Raw genomic sequence first — 21,120 nt, 5'->3', positions numbered from 1 at the left:
TATATATAAATATAAATATATATATATATATATATATATATTTATATTTATATATAGGCTTTGTTCCTTTAGATCAGAGATGCTACCGGCCCGCGAGCCCTATATATATATATATATGTAAATATGCTTGAAAACTTAAAATATTACCACTTAAAAATATTTGAATGATATTTGTTTATTCATCAAAATATAATTAATGGACAAACACTTTATATGTAAATTTATCGTATTTAGAAGAGGAAAATGCACACTTCATATACGTTATATTATTTCTAGAATGAATATATGAAATTTTAAGTTCGTAAGACATACAATAGAAGAGTTAAAGAAAGAAATATAAATATAAGCTGACATGAATTGGATAAAATTTACATTCCTGCGATTTCTGTAAATACATATATGATTAAAAACAAATACAAAAGTGAGAATCTATTATTTAACTATAATAATAATTATAATACTAGTCCATTTAAGAAAATAAGAAGTAACGAGTCGAAGAAAATTGTTAAATAAGTGAAAAATAGATCAAATCGTTCTATGGGCAGTATAACGAAATTATGAACTTTTTAAATAGAAGTCGTTATGTTGTGAATACTATAAATCCAAAATTCCAAAGTTTATGGAAAAACCAAAAAAATTGGAAGACTTCGCACTACATTTAAATTTTGAATACGATAAATAGGTAATTTTACGTGATATTTCAAATTTTAAAGAAAACAAAGAAACATGGAATTATTACATGCGATATATTAAAAAATTTATTTTTACTTTTTCATAATATCCATATCATGGTAGTACTAATGCCCATTCGACAACTTAAATACAATTTTTCTTTACCATCACAGCTGTTCAAGTTGAATTTCTTCCCGTCATTGAAAATATACTTGAGTTTTCCATAAGCTTCCAGACTTTTCAATATATTGTATGCAACAACTGTTTAATAATGTCAAAATTCTATACTATACTTTTCTGTCCATAGCAGAACGATTCAATTGATTTTTTTTTTTTCTAACATTTTTCGTCACAAGTACACATATATAGGGTATGCATTTTCTCTTTTTAAATCTGTGAAATTTATAAAATATCTTATAAGATTCTACACTGGTGCATTTTAACCATAAAATTACACATAATTTATTCTTTATAATCACTAAACTGTGGATTCTTGTGCATTTGTAGAAAATTTTAAAATATGAAATAATATGAAGAAACGTATAAAATATCCGAAGTATATATGATATTTACTATGTATATTATGTAATACAAATACTTAATATAAACAATTTTTTATCAAGGTTTTATTTTTTTAAAGTGTATATGAATTTATATAAAAATAATCATTAAAAAAATTTTTTATTACTATTATTATTATTTCATAATAATAAAAAAAATTGTACCTAATAATCACTATAACTACATATAATATTTATTAAATTCATTTCTGAAATCCAATTTGCGACGTTAAAGTATTTTATTATTTGACAAATATTTTTATCTTTCATTTTTAAATTACAAATCAGATTTAAAAAACTCTTTCGACATTTATATAATAATAAATGTGTATACAATATATTATTGTATTCAAACATACATGCAGTCAGATGATACAATAAGAATAACTAATGATTTTCTGATAGTTCTGAAATAACTAATGATTTTATAGAAAAATGTTTGAAATGAAATTTATTGTATTCAATCAAATGAATATGTTTTGATTTTTAGATATGTTATATTTTCGAAGATATCAAGGTAATCTTGAATTTTAAATGAAATGATATATTTTTTACATATTAATCAACGCAGCTCGATTTTTCTGTAAAAACGTACTAACTTACGTATGTTAAAAAATTATTAGTTTAAAAAATATTTTATTATTAGGAGATATATGTCATTTAATTTTACAAAATCTATTGCATAAAAGACGAGGAAAGACAAGGGCGATATTCTTGTATTCATATTGTCTTTGTACACGAAAAATTAAATTTATTATTATTATAAATTATTAGCAGTATTTGAATAGAATTATTGAATAGCAGTATTTAAAATATATTACCAAACTACAATTTTTTCTAAATAATTCAGAATAATAATTATAAAAAATATTTTATATTAAAAATTTCTTATCAATTTCTATGCTTTTGTAACTAAAGAAACAACAGTTTCTATTGATACAGTGAAATTTCAAAATTTATGTTTAACATTAGTTATATAATTAAGTTATTATATGTATATGTATACTTACAGCCGTTGTATCGAAATTGGATCAAAGTGTTGGCGAAGTAATAGATGCACTGAGAAATCGCGGAATGTTGGAAAACAGTATAGTAGTCTTCATGAGCGATAATGGTGCACCAACTGAGGGTATACTGAGTAATCAAGGCAGCAATTATCCTCTTCGAGGCGTGAATATTCAATATATTCTTCATAAAATGCTGATACATCTTAAACAGCTAAAACTTTGAAAATTTTTCAGATAAAGAACAGTCCATGGGAAGGTGGAACAAGAGGAGTTGCAGCCATCTGGAGTCCTTTGATTAAAAAATCTAAAAGAGTTTCAAATCAAATGATGTTTATGTCCGATTGGCTTCCCACACTTTTGTCTGCAGCAGGTTTGCAAATTTATATTAATATATAACAAAATTTATTTGATTAAAATTAATGTAATTCACTTCTTTAGGAGTGAATAGGAAGCAACTCGGAAACATCGATGGATTCGATCTTTGGCCAGCTTTAGTGTCAGACAGAATCAGTCTCAGGTCCGAAATAGTGATCAATATCGACGATCTTAGTAATTATGCTGCTATTAGACGAGGTGATTTCAAATATATTATCGGCCGGACAGAAACTGGAAGTGCCTGGCTTGGAGCAAGTGGAAATTCATCCGAAGGCACTTCCCCTCAATACGATCCTTACAAAGTATTGTACAGCAAGACGGGTATCGCGATATCCGGTATTGTTACTGCTAAACAAGCAATGAAATTGAAGGAAAGAAAAAAAAGAGATATAAAAACCATATACGCTACTATTTCTAAAACCAATTTTCAAGAGAAGATACTTACCACCAAAGATATTTCTGAAATACGAAAAGAAGCGCAGATAAAATGTAACATCAAAGAAAAAAACAAGGTTAGTATCATTTAAATAAAAATCACTTTGTTATTTGTAGTTATATTACGTATAATTTGTCTTCATTCTTTTTCTTTACTTTCACTAACAAAAATACCGTAGCTTGTTATAAGTTTTATAACCACCTTGTGCTCTGCAGTTTTAAAAAATTAATCTATAATTTTATTATAGATTTCCTGTGAACCTATAATAGCACCATGCCTCTTTAACATAAAAAATGATCCTTGTGAAATGGTGAATCTTGCTGAAAAGAGACCAGTAATTTTAGCCGTGTTTAAAAAGATTCTTATGAAGCATAAATTAAGTGTGATACCTCCTAGTAATTTGGATGGAGATCCCAAAGCAAATCCATTACTTTGGAATAATACTTGGACTAGTTGGGACGAACCTAATCCATTAGCACTTACTTATACAAATGCTAAGGAATTTCAACAATATTCCGATTCGGCAACTATAATAATGTCTATTATTTGTAGTCTTTTTGTCGTTGGAGTAATCATATTATTCGTTTTCAAATGTAGAAAAACTAACTCAAACAACGAATTTGAAGAATTCCAAATATCTGGATAATCACAAAGGAATCAGTTACACTATAAATTATAGCAAATTTAACAAAATACGTATGCCTAAGAAAAAATAAATTAACAGAACGAGATACACGAGTACTATCTTTTTAATTACCATAAAAGATTATTACACTCGGCATATTATCTTGTACGAATATTAGATATTTTAATCAAACTAAATGAAATATTTGTTCATTTGTGAATTCACAAAATGAATATTGAATGAAAGCATCCATAAAAATTTTTACCTCGTATCATCTCGTTCTTCATTTTCTTATATAAAACGTGATCCGTACGATATACAAAAGTATTATATCGTTAATAGGATAACGGTGATAAGATGAAAGACAAATTTTGAACTCAGAAGTACCGCTTGTTTAACAAGTTTGCTGTACTTTCAGAAAAGATCCGTGGAATAATTCGCAATATTTGTAAATAGTCCATAATCTTAATTAATGTTTACAGAATATTCACACTGAATGGTATAAACAATTATACCTACGACACTTGTAACGGGATTAAACACACACACACACACAAACTAAAATCTATTACATCAATGACTAACAATAACAACACGTTTATGAATAAATATTTTAATTTTATAATTTATTTATGCTTTTCTGTTCCTGTACAAAATTTCGTGGAAATAGAAAGTTCGAATCATCACGGTTAAAAAGCAACAAATACGGCGCTTTTATTGGTGAATAAAACCTTTTTAGATTTCGATAATCATGTGATTTGTCAGTATTTTATTAAAATTTATTTGCGATTTGGTAATACTACCTAAAAACATTCGTGTTGGTAAGTGGCTGGCAAATTACAAAGGATTTGCATAAAACGCATGTTAAATAAAACAATTTGTAAAAACTATAAAAGAGTAATCATTGGAACAAATATATTTCCATCAGATATCAGAACTCGATATCCGAGAAACATGTTATACTATTAACAATTTCAGAGCTAATAAAATAACTGAAATATACATTTGTTTCTTCAAGGCAATGTTTCGTTTATAATATATCTAACACGATAGCTATACAACGATTATAATACAATTAAGTCATATCCTCATATTCTCTTCTATTTTGAAGAGATCGACTTTTATTTCAGAAGCCTTAAGAGAAACACGACGCAGTTAATGTTTCAATGCTCAGAATTGTCACATCAAAAGTACAAACGTGTTTGCACCCCTGAATCCTAGTAATACGTGCATCACATTTTACAATCACATCGCCCTCATAAAATGCCAATCAATTAATCGAAACATTTTTAATTGCTCTTTTCTTTCGATTTAATTTGATTAGGGAAATAGTCTCGGCAGTTGGCACTTGGCAGGAATGTATCCAGAAGGCAAGGATGGTATTCACTTTACCGTCATTAATATTCCATCACATGTGTACCACCTTTGGTGTGCTACAACATTATGTTAATTTATTATGATAAATATTTCTAGAATATTAAAATTTCAAAAAGAAAAATAATAATGAGATTATTAGAATATAAATTGAAAGAAATAAATAAATTAAAAATTATTGAAATTAAGCATCTAAGTATTTCTTAATAAAACCACTCCAAAAATCAATAACATTACTGCCATTCTCTCTTTATTAATCAAAACCGATCTATATACAATATATTAATTTAAAATTTACCTTTTACCCCACAGCCAATTTAACAGAACGCTCGACTGACTCTGAACATCCCTAGCTGTAAGCACAAAATCAAAAGATTTATAATCAGCACTTTAAATATTTTGGAATTTCTATAAAATATATTTTTTCTCAAAATCTTACACTTCATTACATTTCTCTTGTATTAATATTTAAGAAAGCTTAAAATATGTGAAAAACAAAACACTTACGAAGCCAAGTAAAAAGTTCTACATTACTATAGAAAATAAGGTGAAAACTAAAAATGTTGAATTTGTCTAAAGATACATACAGAGTGTATAATTTGCATTGATGAGCCTGGCAGCTGCTTCAGGAGGCAAGGTACTTAAAACGTCTTTGTGCGCTAGCAAAGACATTTGCTGTGTGTGCCTCAGCTCTCGTTCATCCCTCAATCGCACGTCTTTTGCGTGGCTCACCGTTTGCAGCTGTGACAGCCTAAAGGGAAAACTAGCTTGTACAATAAAATAAGGAGCTTACTTTACTACTTAACACATTTCTACCAAGAAAAATAAAAAATTAATTCTCCTTACAGATAAAATGTTTAGGAGCAAATTTACCATTGCATTCGAATATTTAAAGCTCTTATAAGTAGCTCATATCTTTATAACTAGCCAATTCACGAGTCTATTAAAGTGAATCAAGGTATAATTTTTATGTCCTCCTCCCTTTTATTCAATCTAAAGACTATCTTATGTATAATTTAGGAAAAGAGATTTAAAAGAAAATTTTGTTTATCAAACCTTCGAATCTCTAATGCACTGGATGGAACAGGAACTCCCAAAACATTAATTTGTTTCTTGAGAAATACTTATTGAGAACATACTTAATTGAAAACATTTATCCTACTCAGATTAATTGATGCAAAACTTCAAACAACATGAATAGATCATGCAGGGTTACAGAAGAAAGGATAAATCAACTTGTTTCCAAATCTGCTACAAGTTAAGCAAATTTAGCTAAACAGATGCGTAATTCTTTAATTAACACAACGTTAAAAAGCGTTTTTCTTAGATAATAAAATCCTATTTCATAAAAACTATTTAGCACAAAACAGCTAAAAAAATAAAAAATATTACAACAGACTGAAACAAAAACAATAGACTAAAATTAAAACATGCAATTATTTTGCCTAACAATAAAAATTTATAGAAAATATATTTTTCCAGAATATATTTTCATTTTAAATAAAAAGAAATCAAAATAAACCGTGAGTCATTTTTATTTGAAAATATATAATATATAATATATTATATCTTATAAAGAGAAAAAGTAATTCCAAAAGAATCATTAATCATATGATGATCATTAATCACAATACATAATGATAGATATCAATGATATCTACAATTGATTAAAACAAAAAAATTTAATTAAAATAAAAGAACATGTATAGTACATACTTTGAGACAAGAGACTCCTTGTCTTCACCAATTGGAGCATCAATAGCTTCCTTGGCTATCTCAATTGGTCCCTCAGACTTTGATGGCGAAGGATGTTCTACAATTGGTTCCACACTGCCAGAAGAGGACATTTCCTTTTTTGGACTAAGATCAGAACTTGCTGAATTACTCATCTTTCTCAGCTCCTCGTTCACTCTAATTGCATTAGAGAGACGTAATTGCAATGTATCACGTTCTTCCAATAATTGCATCAATTCATGAGTTAATTCCTCACATCTGATATCTCTTTGATGAAGCATATACAATGCAACATCTAGTTCCTGTGAGGTCGATGTTTTACTTTCTTCGCTAGAAGTTTCTATGCTTCGAACTGCAGAAGTCTCAATCACAGGAACGTCTTTCTTTAAAACATTTTGAATTAATTGATATTCCTTTACTTTGTCTTCTAAAAGTGTCTTCAACGAATTTATTTCTGTTTCTCTGGCTGCTAAAGTATTTTTGAGTTCCATAAGTTGTTTTTGTTCTTTGTCATATAATGCTAAAAGTTCCTCTATACGTTCCTCTTTCTCATAAATTTGAATTTTCAAATTGTGAAGCTCAGCATCTTTAGTGATACTCACTTCAGCTAGTCTACGTTCCTTTTCTGCCAAATTGGAATTTACCCGGATCAGTTCTTCATCCTTTTGATGCAATTCGTTTTTCAATATTTGTTCTGTCATAGAGAATTCTTTCAATTGCTTCGTTAGATTTTCAATGTCCCTACCCCTCAATCGTAATTCGTCTAAAACATTTTCATTCTCTTTAGCTAACTTTTGCTTTATTTCATCAATCTCTGTTTCTTTTTCTTTTAGTTTTTTCTCCAGAAATTCTTGAGCCTGTAAACGAATCTGTTCTTTCTCTGCGCTAAATTTCTGTATAGTTTCTTTAGTTGTTTCTGAGAGCCTTTCAAACTCTTGCAGACGAGAAATTTCTTTCTGCAATTCAACAATTGTTGATTTCAAATGTTGAATTTCCTGTTCCCTACCATATAATTCAGAAGTCAATCTCTGCACCATTTCACGTAATTCAAACTCGTCTGATTGAGGCTCCATGCTGACTTGCAAAGACAATTGAGAGTCTTTTTCAGCTATGATATATTTAAGTTCGTTAATTTCCTGTTCCTTGGCATACAACTCATTCTGAAGTGTAACAATCTGTTCTTGATCTTGAATTGACCTTCGATCTTTGGAATGAAGATTTGCTTCTTCCTTGGAAATGGATTCCTGATTTCGTATCTCTATTTGTTGTCTCAAAGTATCAATCTGTTTCTCTTTTTCTTCAACTTTTATATTAGCTACTTCCAAAGCAGATTCTAGTTCAACTTTTTCATTATATAAACAATTAATCCTCTGTTGCATTTCTTGAATCATATTGGGATATGTATTTTCATTTAGAATGTATTTCAAATGCTCAATTTCCTCCTGTTTGTTTTCCAATTCAACTTGCATGGTATCTATTATGCGTTGTAAATTTTCTTCATCATTACCCATTCTGAAAATAGGCAAACCATCTACAATATTAGAAGAACTCTGTTGACATTGATTCTGCTGTATAGTTAACAATCTATCAATCTCTATTTGGTTTTCATTTAACATCTGATCACTCTTTTCTAACAAAGATATTTTCTCATTCAAATTATGTCGAGTTTCTTCCAACATCCTACGAGTCTCTTCTAATTCCAAATTTAAACTATCTATTTGCTCTGTTTTTAAATCTATTATTGTTTGCGTTTCCGTGCGAAGTTTATCAATTTCGATTTTATTATTATCTAAAAGTGTTTTTTGTTCCGTGATTTCTTGAATATACTGTTGCAAAATTGACTCTTTATTTATCAAAGTAATGTTCATATTTTGAATTTCTTGCTCTAAGTTCTGAATACGTAATATATATTCATTAACACTGATTGATGTTGCTTCAGATTCATTCAAACGCTTACGTAGTTTTTCAACAGTTTCCGAATATTTCTGGTTCTCCAATGACAATTTTTGAATTTTTTCCTTACTTTCAGATAACTCTATTTCTTTTTTACCAAACTGGTCTTTTATTGATGTCAAATTCGTCTGGACAAATGTCAAAGTTGACTCCTTCTCCATCAATTTCTGCTTTAGAAGTTCCAGTTCTTGAGCATCAAACTGATTTTGACTACTGTCTTTTTTGAGTGAATATTCATTCATAACTATTTCTAACATTGATAATTTTTCATTAAGATCTCGTATCTGTTTTTCTTTTTCTTCAATTTCTATTGCATGCTTTTGTACTAATTCTTGAGTAGCTTGACTGATGAGAGCACTAACAGTTTCCACACTCTGTTGTTGAATACATTCATTTTCTTTCTCACTAAAAGATTTCTTCAGAGTTTCTAATTGTTGTTTCTTCTCATTGAGTTCCTGACTCAAGTCCTGTCTAGCACTCTGCAACTTTATCTTTGCATCTTCATGATCTACATATTGTCTCTGAAGTTCCTGCTTCAAGTCAGCCACTTCTTGTATCCTGATATTCAAAAGATCGGTCACTTCCATCATCGATGCATTCACAGAAGATAATTGCTTCTCTGAAGTGACTAATTTTTCTTCTAGGAATGTTTTTTGTTGTAGAACTTCCTGCAATTTTTTCTGTAACTCGATAACGTTTGATTCGGAGGTTTCAATCTGTTGACGCAATTCGGATATTTCCGTTTCTAACTTACTAGTTTTTTCAAATGCTTCTTCCTTTAAAAGATCAGTATTTTGTCTCATGGCTGTAACTTGATCGTTGGCATCCATTAAACTCTGTTCATACTGCTTCCTCAGTAAATCATATTCTTCTCTAGATTTATTTAACGTTCCTTGTAACTCCGAAATTCTTTTATTTAAATCGTCAACAATCTGGATAGATTCACTTTCTTCCGCAGTTCGTTTTGATTCTAAAGTAAATAATTTCTTCTTTTGTTCTGCCAAGAAATGTTGAAGTTGCTCATTCTCAGTCGCAAGTGCCTCTATTTCATCTTTAAGATCGTCGATCTCATCTTTATAGTTTTTAGACAAAGTTTCATAATCTATTTCTTGAAGAGATCGTTTCTCTCGAGAATGTTCCTGTATAACTGACTTAGCTTCTTTGTTGGAGGAAACAATGCTTTCATTTTGAGAAGTGTCATTTTTATCCAAATTAAGTGCACTTTCCTGTAATTTTTTATCAAGAGCATCGACTTTATCAGACAATTCCTTATTTCGAATACGCAATACCTCCATATCCATATCCTGTCTTTCCTTCATTTCCATATATCTTTCATTCGCAGAGACTACAACATCTAAACGTTTCATCAAAGCCTCTTTCTCAACAACAGTATTTTTATGTTCCTCTTTAATCTCACTTAAGGTCTTTTCCAATTTACTGATCTGAGATTTCAATTCCTCCTCTATTGCAGAGTCCAATTCGTAAAAATCACTTGCTGATTTTTGTATTTTTAGCTGTTGTTGAAGACTGTCTATCTGTATTTTGTACTCCTTCAATTTCTTTATCATCTTCATGTTTTTCAATTGAACTGCTTTACTTTCTTCTATTATTTTCTCCTTTTCCTTCTCAAAATCTTTAATCTGATCCTGAAGATCATCTACTCTGGCTTGTAACTGCATTTCCATACTGGGAATTAATGTCGTGGTGAGATGTTGTTCACTAGCTAACTGAGCATCTTCCGCATTCCATTCCCAGGTTTCCTCATCAACACTAAGTTTTTCAATCGATCCTACATCCCATGTAGCTTCCATCTCCAATAAAACTTCCTGCTGAATTCCCTCTGTTGTAATTTCTGATTCTATTTGTTGTGTAACAGGAACTTTTTCTAATGGAATAAGTTCTTTTGTTGACGTATCCGTTTTATCAGACTGTTCATGAATATCTTCTAAAGTTCGTGTAAGATTTGCAACTAATTCTCTGGCTTCGTCCCTTTCATGTACAGTTTTCTCAATTTCTACCTGTAAGTTTCGTTCAACGTTCATGGAGTCTTTCAATTTCTCCATAGACCTAGACAAGTCATTCACTTGTAGTTGTAGCAAGTCACGCTCCTTAGTAAGAACTGAAATATGATTTTCCAGTTCTTGTATTACTTCAAAATCAGTCAAATTTTTCAATTCTGCTTCTAAGTTATTTATCTGTAACTTATATGATTCTAAAAGGCCATTTTGTTGATTTCGATCTGTGATCGCTTTATCTAATGTTTCTCTCATGGAAATCAAACTCGTGTTTAGTTCCTCTATTTGATTGTCTTTAGCTAGCAATGATTCTTTGAATTTATTGTCCATATCATTTTGCTGTTCCATTACTTGCATGCTAAGATTGCGCAATTCTGCATTCAATGAATCGATCTGTTTTTCTTTTTCAATCGATACTTGTTCTAGTTTCTGTATATTTGTCTCTGCTGCATGCAATTGCTTTTGCGAAATTTCTAATTTTTCAACACATTGACTATAATTCTGAGATATTTGTGTTCTTTCTTCAATCATCATTTTCTGCAAATGATTAATCTCTTGAGTCAAATTAGAACACTGTGTTTCCTTTTCATTTAATAAAGTCTGCAATCTTTTCACTTCTTTATCAGTCAAAAGATCAGAATCAGAAGTAGATGGCATACCAAAGATTTTAGAAGCATCGAATAATTGGGGAGCATTATCTTGAAGAGCACTATCAAAAACGGGTGTCTCTTTCTTTGATTTCTCCATAGATTCTTTACTCTGATTTCTATATGCCTCTAATTCCACTTGTAATTCCCCTATTCTTTTTTCACTGGATTCTTTATCGACTTTAAGAGTCTCAATTTCTTGTCCCAAGCTGTGTTTAGTATCTTGCAACGATTTTTCTACAATGGCTTTCTGTGCTTCCATGAATTTAAAAGAATCTATTTGAAGGGTCAATTGTTGTTCTAGTTGATCAGCGCGTTTCTGAACAATTTGCATTTCCTGTTGTATGTTTAATAATTCTGTTTCTTGTAATTGACATTTTTTTGTTAAATCAGAGTTTAATAAATCAATACTTTCGATTTTTTGCTTATTAACTTCTAACGTTTGCTCCATTGTAATTATCTTTTCTTCCATAGTGGTATTTGTAGATTGCAGCTCCTCAATCTTTGCTATCAATTTCTCATTTTCCTTCAATGTTTCTTCCGATTTTACTTTCACTTCCTCATAATTTGTTATTAATGAATTATATTGGAACAAAAGATCATTGTATGAATCCTCCAATGACCTATTTCTCATGCTAGTTTGGTTCATCAAATCGTTATACCTAAGAGATTCTCTCATTTGAACAAAATTACCAATAGAATTAGCTAATTCGTTATCCAAATTCTCAATTTCAGCTTCCCGTTCTTGTAATTTTGCTTCCAATGCTTGCACCAAAGTCTGGAATTGTTCACAATGATTGCAATGATGCGCTCCAGTCATTTTTGCATCATCTTCAATAGTTTCTTCCTCTGCAGTTTGTGTGGTTTCCATAGATGTGTTAACTGTTTTCTCTAGCTGCTCGATCAACAATTTTTGTTTTTCTGATTCTTTTTCAACAGTCTCTAATTTTTCATTAATATGCGCCTGTTTTGATAACAATAAGCCATTCTCAGCCTTAAGATCATTAATTAATGTAAGCTGTTCAACATATTCTGTCTCCATAACTTGCATTCGTACACTAAGTTCTCTAGCTTTCTCCTTCATATCTTCTAGCTCAGATTGTTTACGTTCATTTTCTTGGATAACTTGTTGTTTATAAGATTCATACTCCGAGATTATTTTCTGTTTACTTTCTCTTTCTGTTGTGAGTTCGACCGTTGAAGATTCAATATCTTGACGTAATTTTACAATTTCCTCTTCCATTTCTGTAATTTGTTGCCTAAGTAGAGGTATTTCTTTTAAATTAGCCAAATCATGCGTTAATCTTTCAATATCCTTAGAGGCTTCTGTAGATTCGTTTCTAGCTTGCATTAATTTTTCTTCTAAATCAACTATTCTATTATCCTTCTCACGTATTGCAATCTCCACATCTTGAATTTGCTTGTTTTTAGCTTCTTTTTCATCTTTTTCAGTTGTCCACTTTTCTTCGAGCTCGGTAACTCTACTCTCAAGCTCTTGACATATAGCCGTTTTCTTTTTTAGATTAGCAGCAATCTTTTTCATCTTTTCTAGCTGCATTTGTATCTTGTCATCAGAGTCCTTCAACTTTTGCTCCAAATCAGCAACTTTAGTTTCTAAAGCAACTTTAGTTTCTTCAGTTATATTGTAACCAACTAGCCTTTCCTTCTCTTCCAAATTACCTCTCAAAATTTCACATTCTTGCATCTTAGCATTCAATTCTTCAATTACATTTTCAAGTCTTTGATTTTGTAGATGTATATCTTCAGTATGCTTAACTTTCAATTGTTCTATCTGTTTATAAGTACTCTTTAATTCTGCTTGCAAATCATTGATAAATTTTGAATTGTTGTCTATAATGCTCTGTAATTCCCAAATTTGCTTTTCAATTTCACTTTTTTCATTTTTAGACTCTACAATTTGTGCTTCCAAATGATCTTTCATTGTTAGTAAGTCGACAAATTCTCGTTGCTTCTCGATTAATTGATTTTGAATATCGTTATTTTGTTGAGATAGATTTTTCACTTTCTCTAATAGATTGCTATTTTCTTTGGTAGTTGCACTGATCTTACATTCAAGTTCATCAAGAATCATATTCTTATCTTTTAATTGCTCTATTAAAGCATTATAATCTTTTATAGGCATTGATTCTTTTACTTTATTATTTAATTCAACAATGTCTTTCCTCAAAGTATGTATTTCTTCTTCTTTACTTTTCACTAGATTATTAAGATTCACTACTTCATCGGACATCGATGTTAATAAAGAATCCTTATCTTGAATTAATATTTTACAGTTATTAAGTTCATCCTGTAAACTATCAATCGTAATCATCTTATTTTGAAGTTCTGTATATTTGGTTTGTAATTCTTGATTTTTATCCTCGATGATTTCTTTAAAATGAGTAATTTCATTATCCTTTTCAGAAATGGCTGCAAGTTGCTCCTGAAGCTTTAATTCAAATGTCGTTGTTGTATTCTGCAATTGTTGTTTCAGTAAAATAATTTCTGCATCTTTATTTTCTTTTTCATGTAGTAACATTTTATTTTCATTTTGCAAAATTCTGAATCTGTCTTCAATGGAAATTTTTTGTGCCTCCAATTCTTTCATTTTTTCTTGCAATTCATTGGATTTGTATTTCCATTCTTCTAGAGTACTAAACATTTTTTTCAATTCCTTTTCTAAACTCTCCACTTTCTTTTCAGAGTTCTCATATTCTACAATTTGTTTATCCTTTCCTTTCAATTCCTCTTCTTTGTTTGCAAGTTTTATTTTCATTTCTTTGATTATATCTGTCTGTTCTGCAATTAAAGTTTTGCATTCTTCTATCTCATGTTGCAAAGAAGCAATAATCATGGATTCTGTTTGTTGAGGTAGAGAATCATCTGATTGTGGTATTTCAAATACTTCTTGATCAGATTGTGTAACAGTGCCAATTTGCTTATCCTTGATTTCTTTATCTTGAGCAACATTTTTCTTTTCTTGATTCAGTTTCTCCGATTTTTCAATAAGTTCTAACTTTTCATTATTAGATTTATCTTGTAACATTTGATTTATTTTTAAATATAATTCTTCTTTTTCCTGAATCACTTCAGTTAGATTTTCTTTTAACTTCTGATTGGAATGTTTAAGTTCTGACACTTTCGTTACCACTTCTTCGTTTTCTTTTAATAATTCTTCTATTCTAATTCTCAAATCATTGATTTGAAGGTCCTGAGTTGTTTCATGCCATTGTTCTAATGAAGTACGTAATTCTTTCACCTCTTTTTGTAAAAGATCTTTTTCTTCGATTAACATATCAATTTGCGCTTTGAAATCAACTTCTCTCTTTGATATTTCGGAAGTTTCGGATTGTTTATTTTCAATTTGATCCTCTAATTTAGCAGACTGAGTTGCTAAATCACTATTGTTTGTAGACAATATTTCAATTTGTTTTTGTAATTTACTATTCTCTTCAACAAGATCTGTTATTTGAATTTTGAGTTTCGATAATTCTACAGACTGATTATCATTTTCTTGCAATAAAACATCAATTTTTAGTTTTAAATCAATATCTGATTTAGATTCTATGTGCCCTAATTGTTCCTCAAGTTTTGTAAGTTTGATTACAAGTTCACTATTTTCTTGTGTAAGAAGTTCAATTTTTGTCATATTCTCATTATGTTCTGGAATTCGTTCAAAAGATTCTGTTGAACCTGTATCAGAAGATCCTTTTTCTTCCATTCTGCTTAATTTAACTGTTAAATCAGTATTTTCTTGGGTTAACTGATCAATCTTCTTTAATAATTCATTTTTATCTGTATCATTTATAGATTCCGTAGATTCGGCATAAAAATTTTCTTTTTGTTGAAGTTTATTTAATTTAAGAGTTAATTCATTGTTTTTCTGTGTTAAATCTTCAATCTTTTTCAACAAATCAGTTTTATCCAATTCTTGTATAGCTTCAAACGACTCAGTAGATCCAGTATCAGATGTTCCTTTTTCCTCGAATTTTGATATTCTATTATATAACTCGGCATTTTCTTGGGTTAAAGTTTCTACTTGTTTAATCAATTCTGTATGATTAGTGTCTGATAAAGATTCTGATTTATTTTCGTTTTGTAATCTATGCAGAGCTTCTAACTGTTCTTCAAGATCAACCACTTTAATTTCTGCAGTTACTCTAAGATTCTCAGATTCTGCATTTTCTGCCTCTAAGGACGAGATTTCTCGCTTTGCCATATGGAGTTCTAAAATGAGAATCAAATACTTATGAAATAATTAAATCTATTTATTATGCCTCTTAAAATATTTTTTCGATTCAATATTCAACATTAATTTCATAAACAAATTAATAAACATATTAATAAAAATATTAATAAAAAAACAATACATAGGTTACCTTGCATTAAATCCAATTTTTGATTTTCTAGAGTAGCAATAGCTTCAATTTGCATTTCAATTTCTTTCGCTTGAGCAGAAACTTTATTTTCAAGATCAACAACACGTTCTTGCCAATCTCCTGCTGAGGCTATACAAATCGTACAACAGGCCAATGATGTATGTATAATATTAATTGATAAAAAATGCAAAAGCAAGCAATTTAACTGTTATATTATTACAAATAAATTCATATTCAACAAGCTTAAATTCAACAACTTTTAATTAAATGTATCAACTATAATCTAAAGATTAATCGAGTTTGCACTAAGCATGATTAATATTTTTGAAATTATTAATTCAACAAGCAAATTCCCAAATTTAAAGCAAACATAAATTCACTTGTGTGTTAATTTAATTATTTTAATATATTAATATATCCAAATGTTAACTTTTATATTTTGAATCATATTAAACAATTATTTTGTATAATATTGATATCATACAACATACTGCAAATAGCTTTCAGAAAAATAACAAAATTGTATTTCTAATTGTTCATGCAAATAAGTTAATTATACAAAAAAAAAACAAGTAAAAAATAATATAAAATATTTACTAACAAATAAATCTATAATAATTCTATGAATCAGAGTGTAGCAAACTTTGACAAGTAAAGTAGGTACCATGTTATGTTAAAATAGTGACATAATATATTTGATTAGTGTTCTAAATAAATATTTGTATAATTTAGTATAAGTACCTAACTAATCAGGTAAAAAGATTCCATCACCAGAAGATTGCATAATTATAACTGTCTCGATAGCAATATTCCTCTTATAGGAAAAACAACAAGAGTAAAGAAAATATTAACAATTTTTTCTATGTAACTATTTCACACAAAATCAGTTATCAAAAATTCAATAAAAATTTCTTATATGTATTATTAAATACATGTATATATAAATATATACATAAACATTGGAATTTTTCCGCAATAAGGAAAACGGGACTGGATAATTATTTTAAGAATAATATAAATGGACAATGCATTGCACGTACAATTGATAACGAAACTAGAACAATGGAAACAGCGATGACAGAATTTCTGTCCTGGTTCCTACCTTTAAGCTCGTCAAAGTCTACCAGACTCAGCTGAAGGTTACCTTTCTCCTCCTCTAATAATGCCACTTGATTCCCCAATTTGACAAGTTCCGCATTTGTATCAGACATCTAAATTTAAAAATTACATATACTTTATCAATTTTATTATTGTTGTAAGTAAATAATTATTTATGTTTTCGAACGATCAATCAATTTGAAACTAATAAATCTTTAAAATGATTTAAAATGAAATTAATTTTTTATCTTATGATATATTATAATATATCTCACTTTTTTAAAGTTCTCCAATTGTTTTTGTAGACTTTTTACTTTACTTTTATGCTGTGCTTTAATTTTGATCATACTCTTATTCAATTCTTCTAATTCCTTAGTAAGTTTCATCACTTTTTCATCTTCTCTAATAGTATTTTCTTCTGGTAATTTTGCCATAATTTCATTTTTTTGTTCTTCAAGTTTATGTACCAAATTTTCAAGATCGGTTATTTTATTCAAATATTCTTCATTTTTTAGTGTTAAATCTGCCACTTGATTTTGCAATTCTGCTTTAGATTCTTCTTCAAGAAGCTTATTAGATTGTTTTAATTCTTCTACTAAATTTTCAAGTTCAACTATTCTATTATCTTTTTCTATTATTGCACCATTACCATGCATAGATATATTTACAATTTTATCTTGTAATTCTGCAACATTTTTTTGTAATTCATATTTTTCATCTTGCAACTGCTTATTATTATGTTCCAATTTTTCCAATTTAAACTGCAAATCACTAACAGTTGGATCTCTGACTATTCCAATACCAGATTCCAGTTTAAATATTCGTTCATTAGCTTCGGCTAACTTTAACTCGTAATCTTTCAACTGCTGTAATAAATTTTCATTTTTTGCTTTAAGGGAAGATTCTATAAGTACAAAATTTTCTTGCATTGATTTCATAACTTCTTTACTTTCTACCAAAGCGTCCATTGTAGAACGAGAGAAATCAGCACTTGCTGACTCAGACAACTTTTGCTTGTTAATTTGTTTCTTAAATCTAAATAAAAGTAAGAAATAAATAATAAGAAAAGATTTTTATCAATTCTGAGAAATATTTAATAAGTTTATAAAATTACCCATCAATCGAATCTTCTAATTCTGCTATTTTACTATCCCTTTCTTGCAGTTGCATTAAAAGATTTTCATTCTTATTTTTCAGGGACATCTCTAAAAGTACAAAATGTTCCTGCATCGTTCTCATTTCGTCTTTCGTATCTTCGAGAGTATCTAATGTCGTTTTACCCTTTTTTGAAAGATCTGCAGACATAAGGGTAACTGCCTTTGTTTTAGATTCAATCACAGAATCTTTTTCTTTTAAATTTTCTTGAAGATCCATAATTACGGCTTCAAGTTCCAAAATTTTATTATTAAGTTCTGTAATTTTGTTTTCCTTTTCTTGAATGCTTTCAATTTGTATTGGTGACATGATCTATAATCAAAATATTGAGTGATTATCAACACGACATAATAAAAATATTTATTTCAAAAATTAAATCATAAAAATTAATTGCTAACATCAGAAGTAATCATCACTGGTTTAACAGGAGTAACAGATAATTGATCCCTTGGAAAACCCATTACTGTCACATCTTTTTCTTCCAATTGCTGTCTAATAGCTTCTACTTTTTCTTCAACTGCACGTTTAGTTTCTATTATTTCTTTGTTACGCTGTTCAAAGGCTTTTCTATTTTCTGCTAGTTTCTTTTGGAGTAAAGTAGATTTTGCTTTTACAGTTTTTGCTTGACTAATGTCATCAATATTTTGATCAGATGTATTTGCCAATGATGTTTCAGATGTATGAGTTACATCTTTGGAAGTCAAATTTCCTTCTCTATTTCGTCGTGATAATTTAGCTCTAGATTTAATTTTGGAAAGTCTTCTTGCATACTCCTAAATTTAAATTTAATTTTCAGTGAAATAAAAATTTTTTTATTAAAATTTTATAAATTAATGCCAAATATTATTACCTGAACTTCTTCTTCTTTCTTTTTTAAACTTTGTTTATTTTTCAACATAATTTCTTTAAGAGTTTCCAACTGGCTTTTATTTTGTTCACACTTTTCTTTTGCATGTGCCACAGGTTCAAGTACCTCTTCCTCCATTATTTCTGGTGGTTCTTCTGATGCACTCCACATTGTGAACTGCAAAATTAACAACAATAAAAACCACTTCATTATAATTTATATAAGATAAACTTAAACTCTTGTAAGTAAGAAATTATGAAGTCAATGGCAGTGAAAGTTTCTATCAGACAGTGTGTCACCCACTGCTCTCATTTTCATATACTAATTGGATTAAAGCTCAACTAGGATAAACTAATTGTATTATCTATGTGTATAGACACTGAATGTCAGAATACACACGGCTTACCTTGTAGCATATTTAATGCTTACAACGCCGCATTTAAGTAGTAACTTTTCCAATGACATCTTATATAAACTATCAAATAAAGAAAATACTAATATTATAATCAGACTTCTATATTGTACACAAATATTTATATATAATATACATTAATTTTAATATAAAATTTATATTTAATAGAAACTTATTTATATATAAATTTATTTTTATGTATTTTAAAATTTTTTTCAATATAAGAATATTACAGCAAGTTCAACAAACAGACACATAATATTTATATATTTACTTCATATATGATAAAAAATAATAGTAAAACAGACTTTGCATTTAAAATTTTAAGAAACTGAATTTTAAATTAAATATCCAGAAAAGTACTTGCTGCTTTTTCATGAATTATAAAAAACATGAATTTATTCATCAAAATATGAATCTTCACATTTTATAATTTCTCTCACATTTTTTAAATCTCTTCCAACAATTTAATAGCTTATAAATGCCATTTTTATAAAAAAATCTCTTATTTTATCACAGAAAATATCAGAAATCATAACACTTCTTCTTTCAAATCATTTTCATTAGTGAACTGCTTGTTCCTCATATAGTTACCCAGACTGGGATACAAATGAAAATCTGTTGATAAAACATCTGGCAAGTATAATGGATGAAACATAATCTTCCATTTAAGTTTCATTATCTTATCACGAACCATCTTTGCCACATGTGGTCGGATGTTATCCTAAAGAAACAAAACTTTCTTTCTGTTTACCAATATTAGCTGTTCTTTCCATAATTTTTCCGAAATTGTTTCTAACTTATCACAATCGACAGTAGCAGTAAATGTTTTTCACACTTCTAAAAAAATCGTTGTCAATCAGAAAAATACCTAGAATTATGATTAACAAATATCTGCAAAAACTTTTCTGAATTCCTAATAATAATAATATGACATGTATGATAACTGATGAATAACTGAAGAAGATAACCTAAAAAATTTTCAATTAAATAATTAAATCTTACATAAATTACAAAATAAGAAGGTAACACGATGAATAATAAATAAACCTACGCAAATAACTTTAAATGTGAAATTAAATGACATAATTTATATCATAACAGAAAAAAACATATATATTCTAAAAATTTTGGATATTAAAAATTAAAGATTACATGAAGTCAAAAATCAATTTTTACTGATGTGATAAATAAAATTGTATTTTTATATGAATACAAATTATTTGCTTTCTGTAGCTGTGTTTACCTTTATTTATATTTCTGAAATTGTCAAGATGGAAACACGTAACTTTTCGTGCACATATTTTATTATAGTGTTTTTATCACTCACATCTGTATATAATCAAGATCAAATACATTCATGTCTATGTTTAACTAACTTTACAATATTTACAATGACTTTTATTAATAATTACATAAAAACACTAAGTAAATTGCAATCTTACACCTTAAATTGCAAAATCTACATTACTCCCTTTATAACCGGAAGCAGTTGGACATCCAAGCGCGTATGTGCTGCCACATTACGGAAGTTCTCGTTATTATTAGACTATTTGCAGCAAAAATTTAAAATGTATGCAATTCTATTCCGAATACAAATTCTCTAATGTTTCTTCGTCTATTAGAATTTTAATTTAATATTAATAAAGTAAAAATTGAAACTTCCATTATATACATATATTGTGGAAACCTAAAGTTTAATTATATTTTTATTTTACAATATTTTATCGAAAATTAGCAGTTTCAAACATATTAAATAATTTTTATACTTGTTAAATAAGATTATTTAGGATACATAGATAATCATAATTATAAAAATATGAAACTATAT

At 28.6% G+C, this 21,120-nt stretch overlaps 2 protein-coding genes across 9 annotated transcripts; one reads left to right on the top strand and one right to left on the bottom strand.

The window, feature by feature from the left end:
* The first annotated feature begins 2,238 nt into the window (after window positions 1-2,238).
* LOC122532387 lies at window positions 2,239-4,304 on the top strand. The gene is made up of 4 exons (XM_043661132.1): window positions 2,239-2,402; window positions 2,474-2,609; window positions 2,678-3,126; window positions 3,298-4,304. Exons 1-4 carry the CDS (start codon window positions 2,307-2,309, stop codon window positions 3,694-3,696), a joined length of 1,080 nt encoding a protein of 359 aa, XP_043517067.1. The 5' UTR covers window positions 2,239-2,306; the 3' UTR covers window positions 3,697-4,304.
* LOC122532352 (protein lava lamp-like) lies at window positions 4,277-20,794 on the bottom strand. 8 transcript variants are annotated; one of them, XM_043661089.1, is made up of 12 exons: window positions 20,536-20,794; window positions 19,284-19,352; window positions 18,881-19,054; window positions 18,429-18,803; window positions 17,990-18,342; window positions 17,151-17,910; window positions 16,880-16,988; window positions 15,778-15,906; window positions 6,766-15,625; window positions 5,637-5,800; window positions 5,348-5,402; window positions 4,277-5,108 (listed from the first exon to the last, which is right to left on the bottom strand). In XM_043661089.1, exons 3-12 carry the CDS (start codon window positions 19,046-19,048, stop codon window positions 5,084-5,086), a joined length of 10,998 nt encoding a protein of 3,665 aa, XP_043517024.1. In that variant the 5' UTR covers window positions 19,049-19,054; window positions 19,284-19,352; window positions 20,536-20,794; the 3' UTR covers window positions 4,277-5,083. The 8 variants fall into 8 exon arrangements, 6 of the variants coding, with proteins under 6 accessions (XP_043517024.1, XP_043517016.1, XP_043517034.1 ...); XM_043661081.1 differs by lacking the exon at window positions 19,284-19,352; XM_043661099.1 differs by lacking the exon at window positions 19,284-19,352 and having other exon boundaries at window positions 16,922-16,988.
* Between the last annotated feature and the right edge of the window lie 326 nt (window positions 20,795-21,120).

The sequence above is a fragment of the Frieseomelitta varia genome, unplaced genomic scaffold, assembly GCF_011392965.1.
Source record: "Frieseomelitta varia isolate USP_RPSP 00005682 unplaced genomic scaffold, Fvar_1.2 scaffold_14, whole genome shotgun sequence".
Lineage (NCBI taxonomy): Eukaryota > Metazoa > Arthropoda > Insecta > Hymenoptera > Apidae > Frieseomelitta > Frieseomelitta varia.
The sequence above is the reverse complement of the archived record's forward strand: the minus strand, read 5'-3'. Positions and strand labels throughout refer to the sequence as shown.

Excerpts from the sequence above, each read along its gene's own strand:
- LOC122532387 (XM_043661132.1), top strand. The coding sequence starts at position 2,307 with ATGTTGGAAAACAGTATAGTAGTCTTCATGAGCGATAATGGTGCACCA. Across the intron at positions 2,403-2,473 it reads GCAATTATCCTCTTCGAGGC|ATAAAGAACAGTCCATGGGA; the intron begins GTGAATATTCAA and ends AAAATTTTTCAG. Across the intron at positions 3,127-3,297 it reads ACATCAAAGAAAAAAACAAG|ATTTCCTGTGAACCTATAAT; the intron begins GTTAGTATCATT and ends ATTTTATTATAG.
- LOC122532352 (XM_043661073.1), bottom strand. The coding sequence starts at position 19,087 with ATGAAGTGGTTTTTATTGTTGTTAATTTTGCAGTTCACAATGTGGAGT. Across the intron at positions 18,804-18,880 it reads AGAAAGAAGAAGAAGTTCAG|GAGTATGCAAGAAGACTTTC; the intron begins GTAATAATATTT and ends ATTTAAATTTAG. Across the intron at positions 5,403-5,636 it reads CAATGCAAATTATACACTCT|CTAGGGATGTTCAGAGTCAG; the intron begins GTATGTATCTTT and ends TTGTGCTTACAG.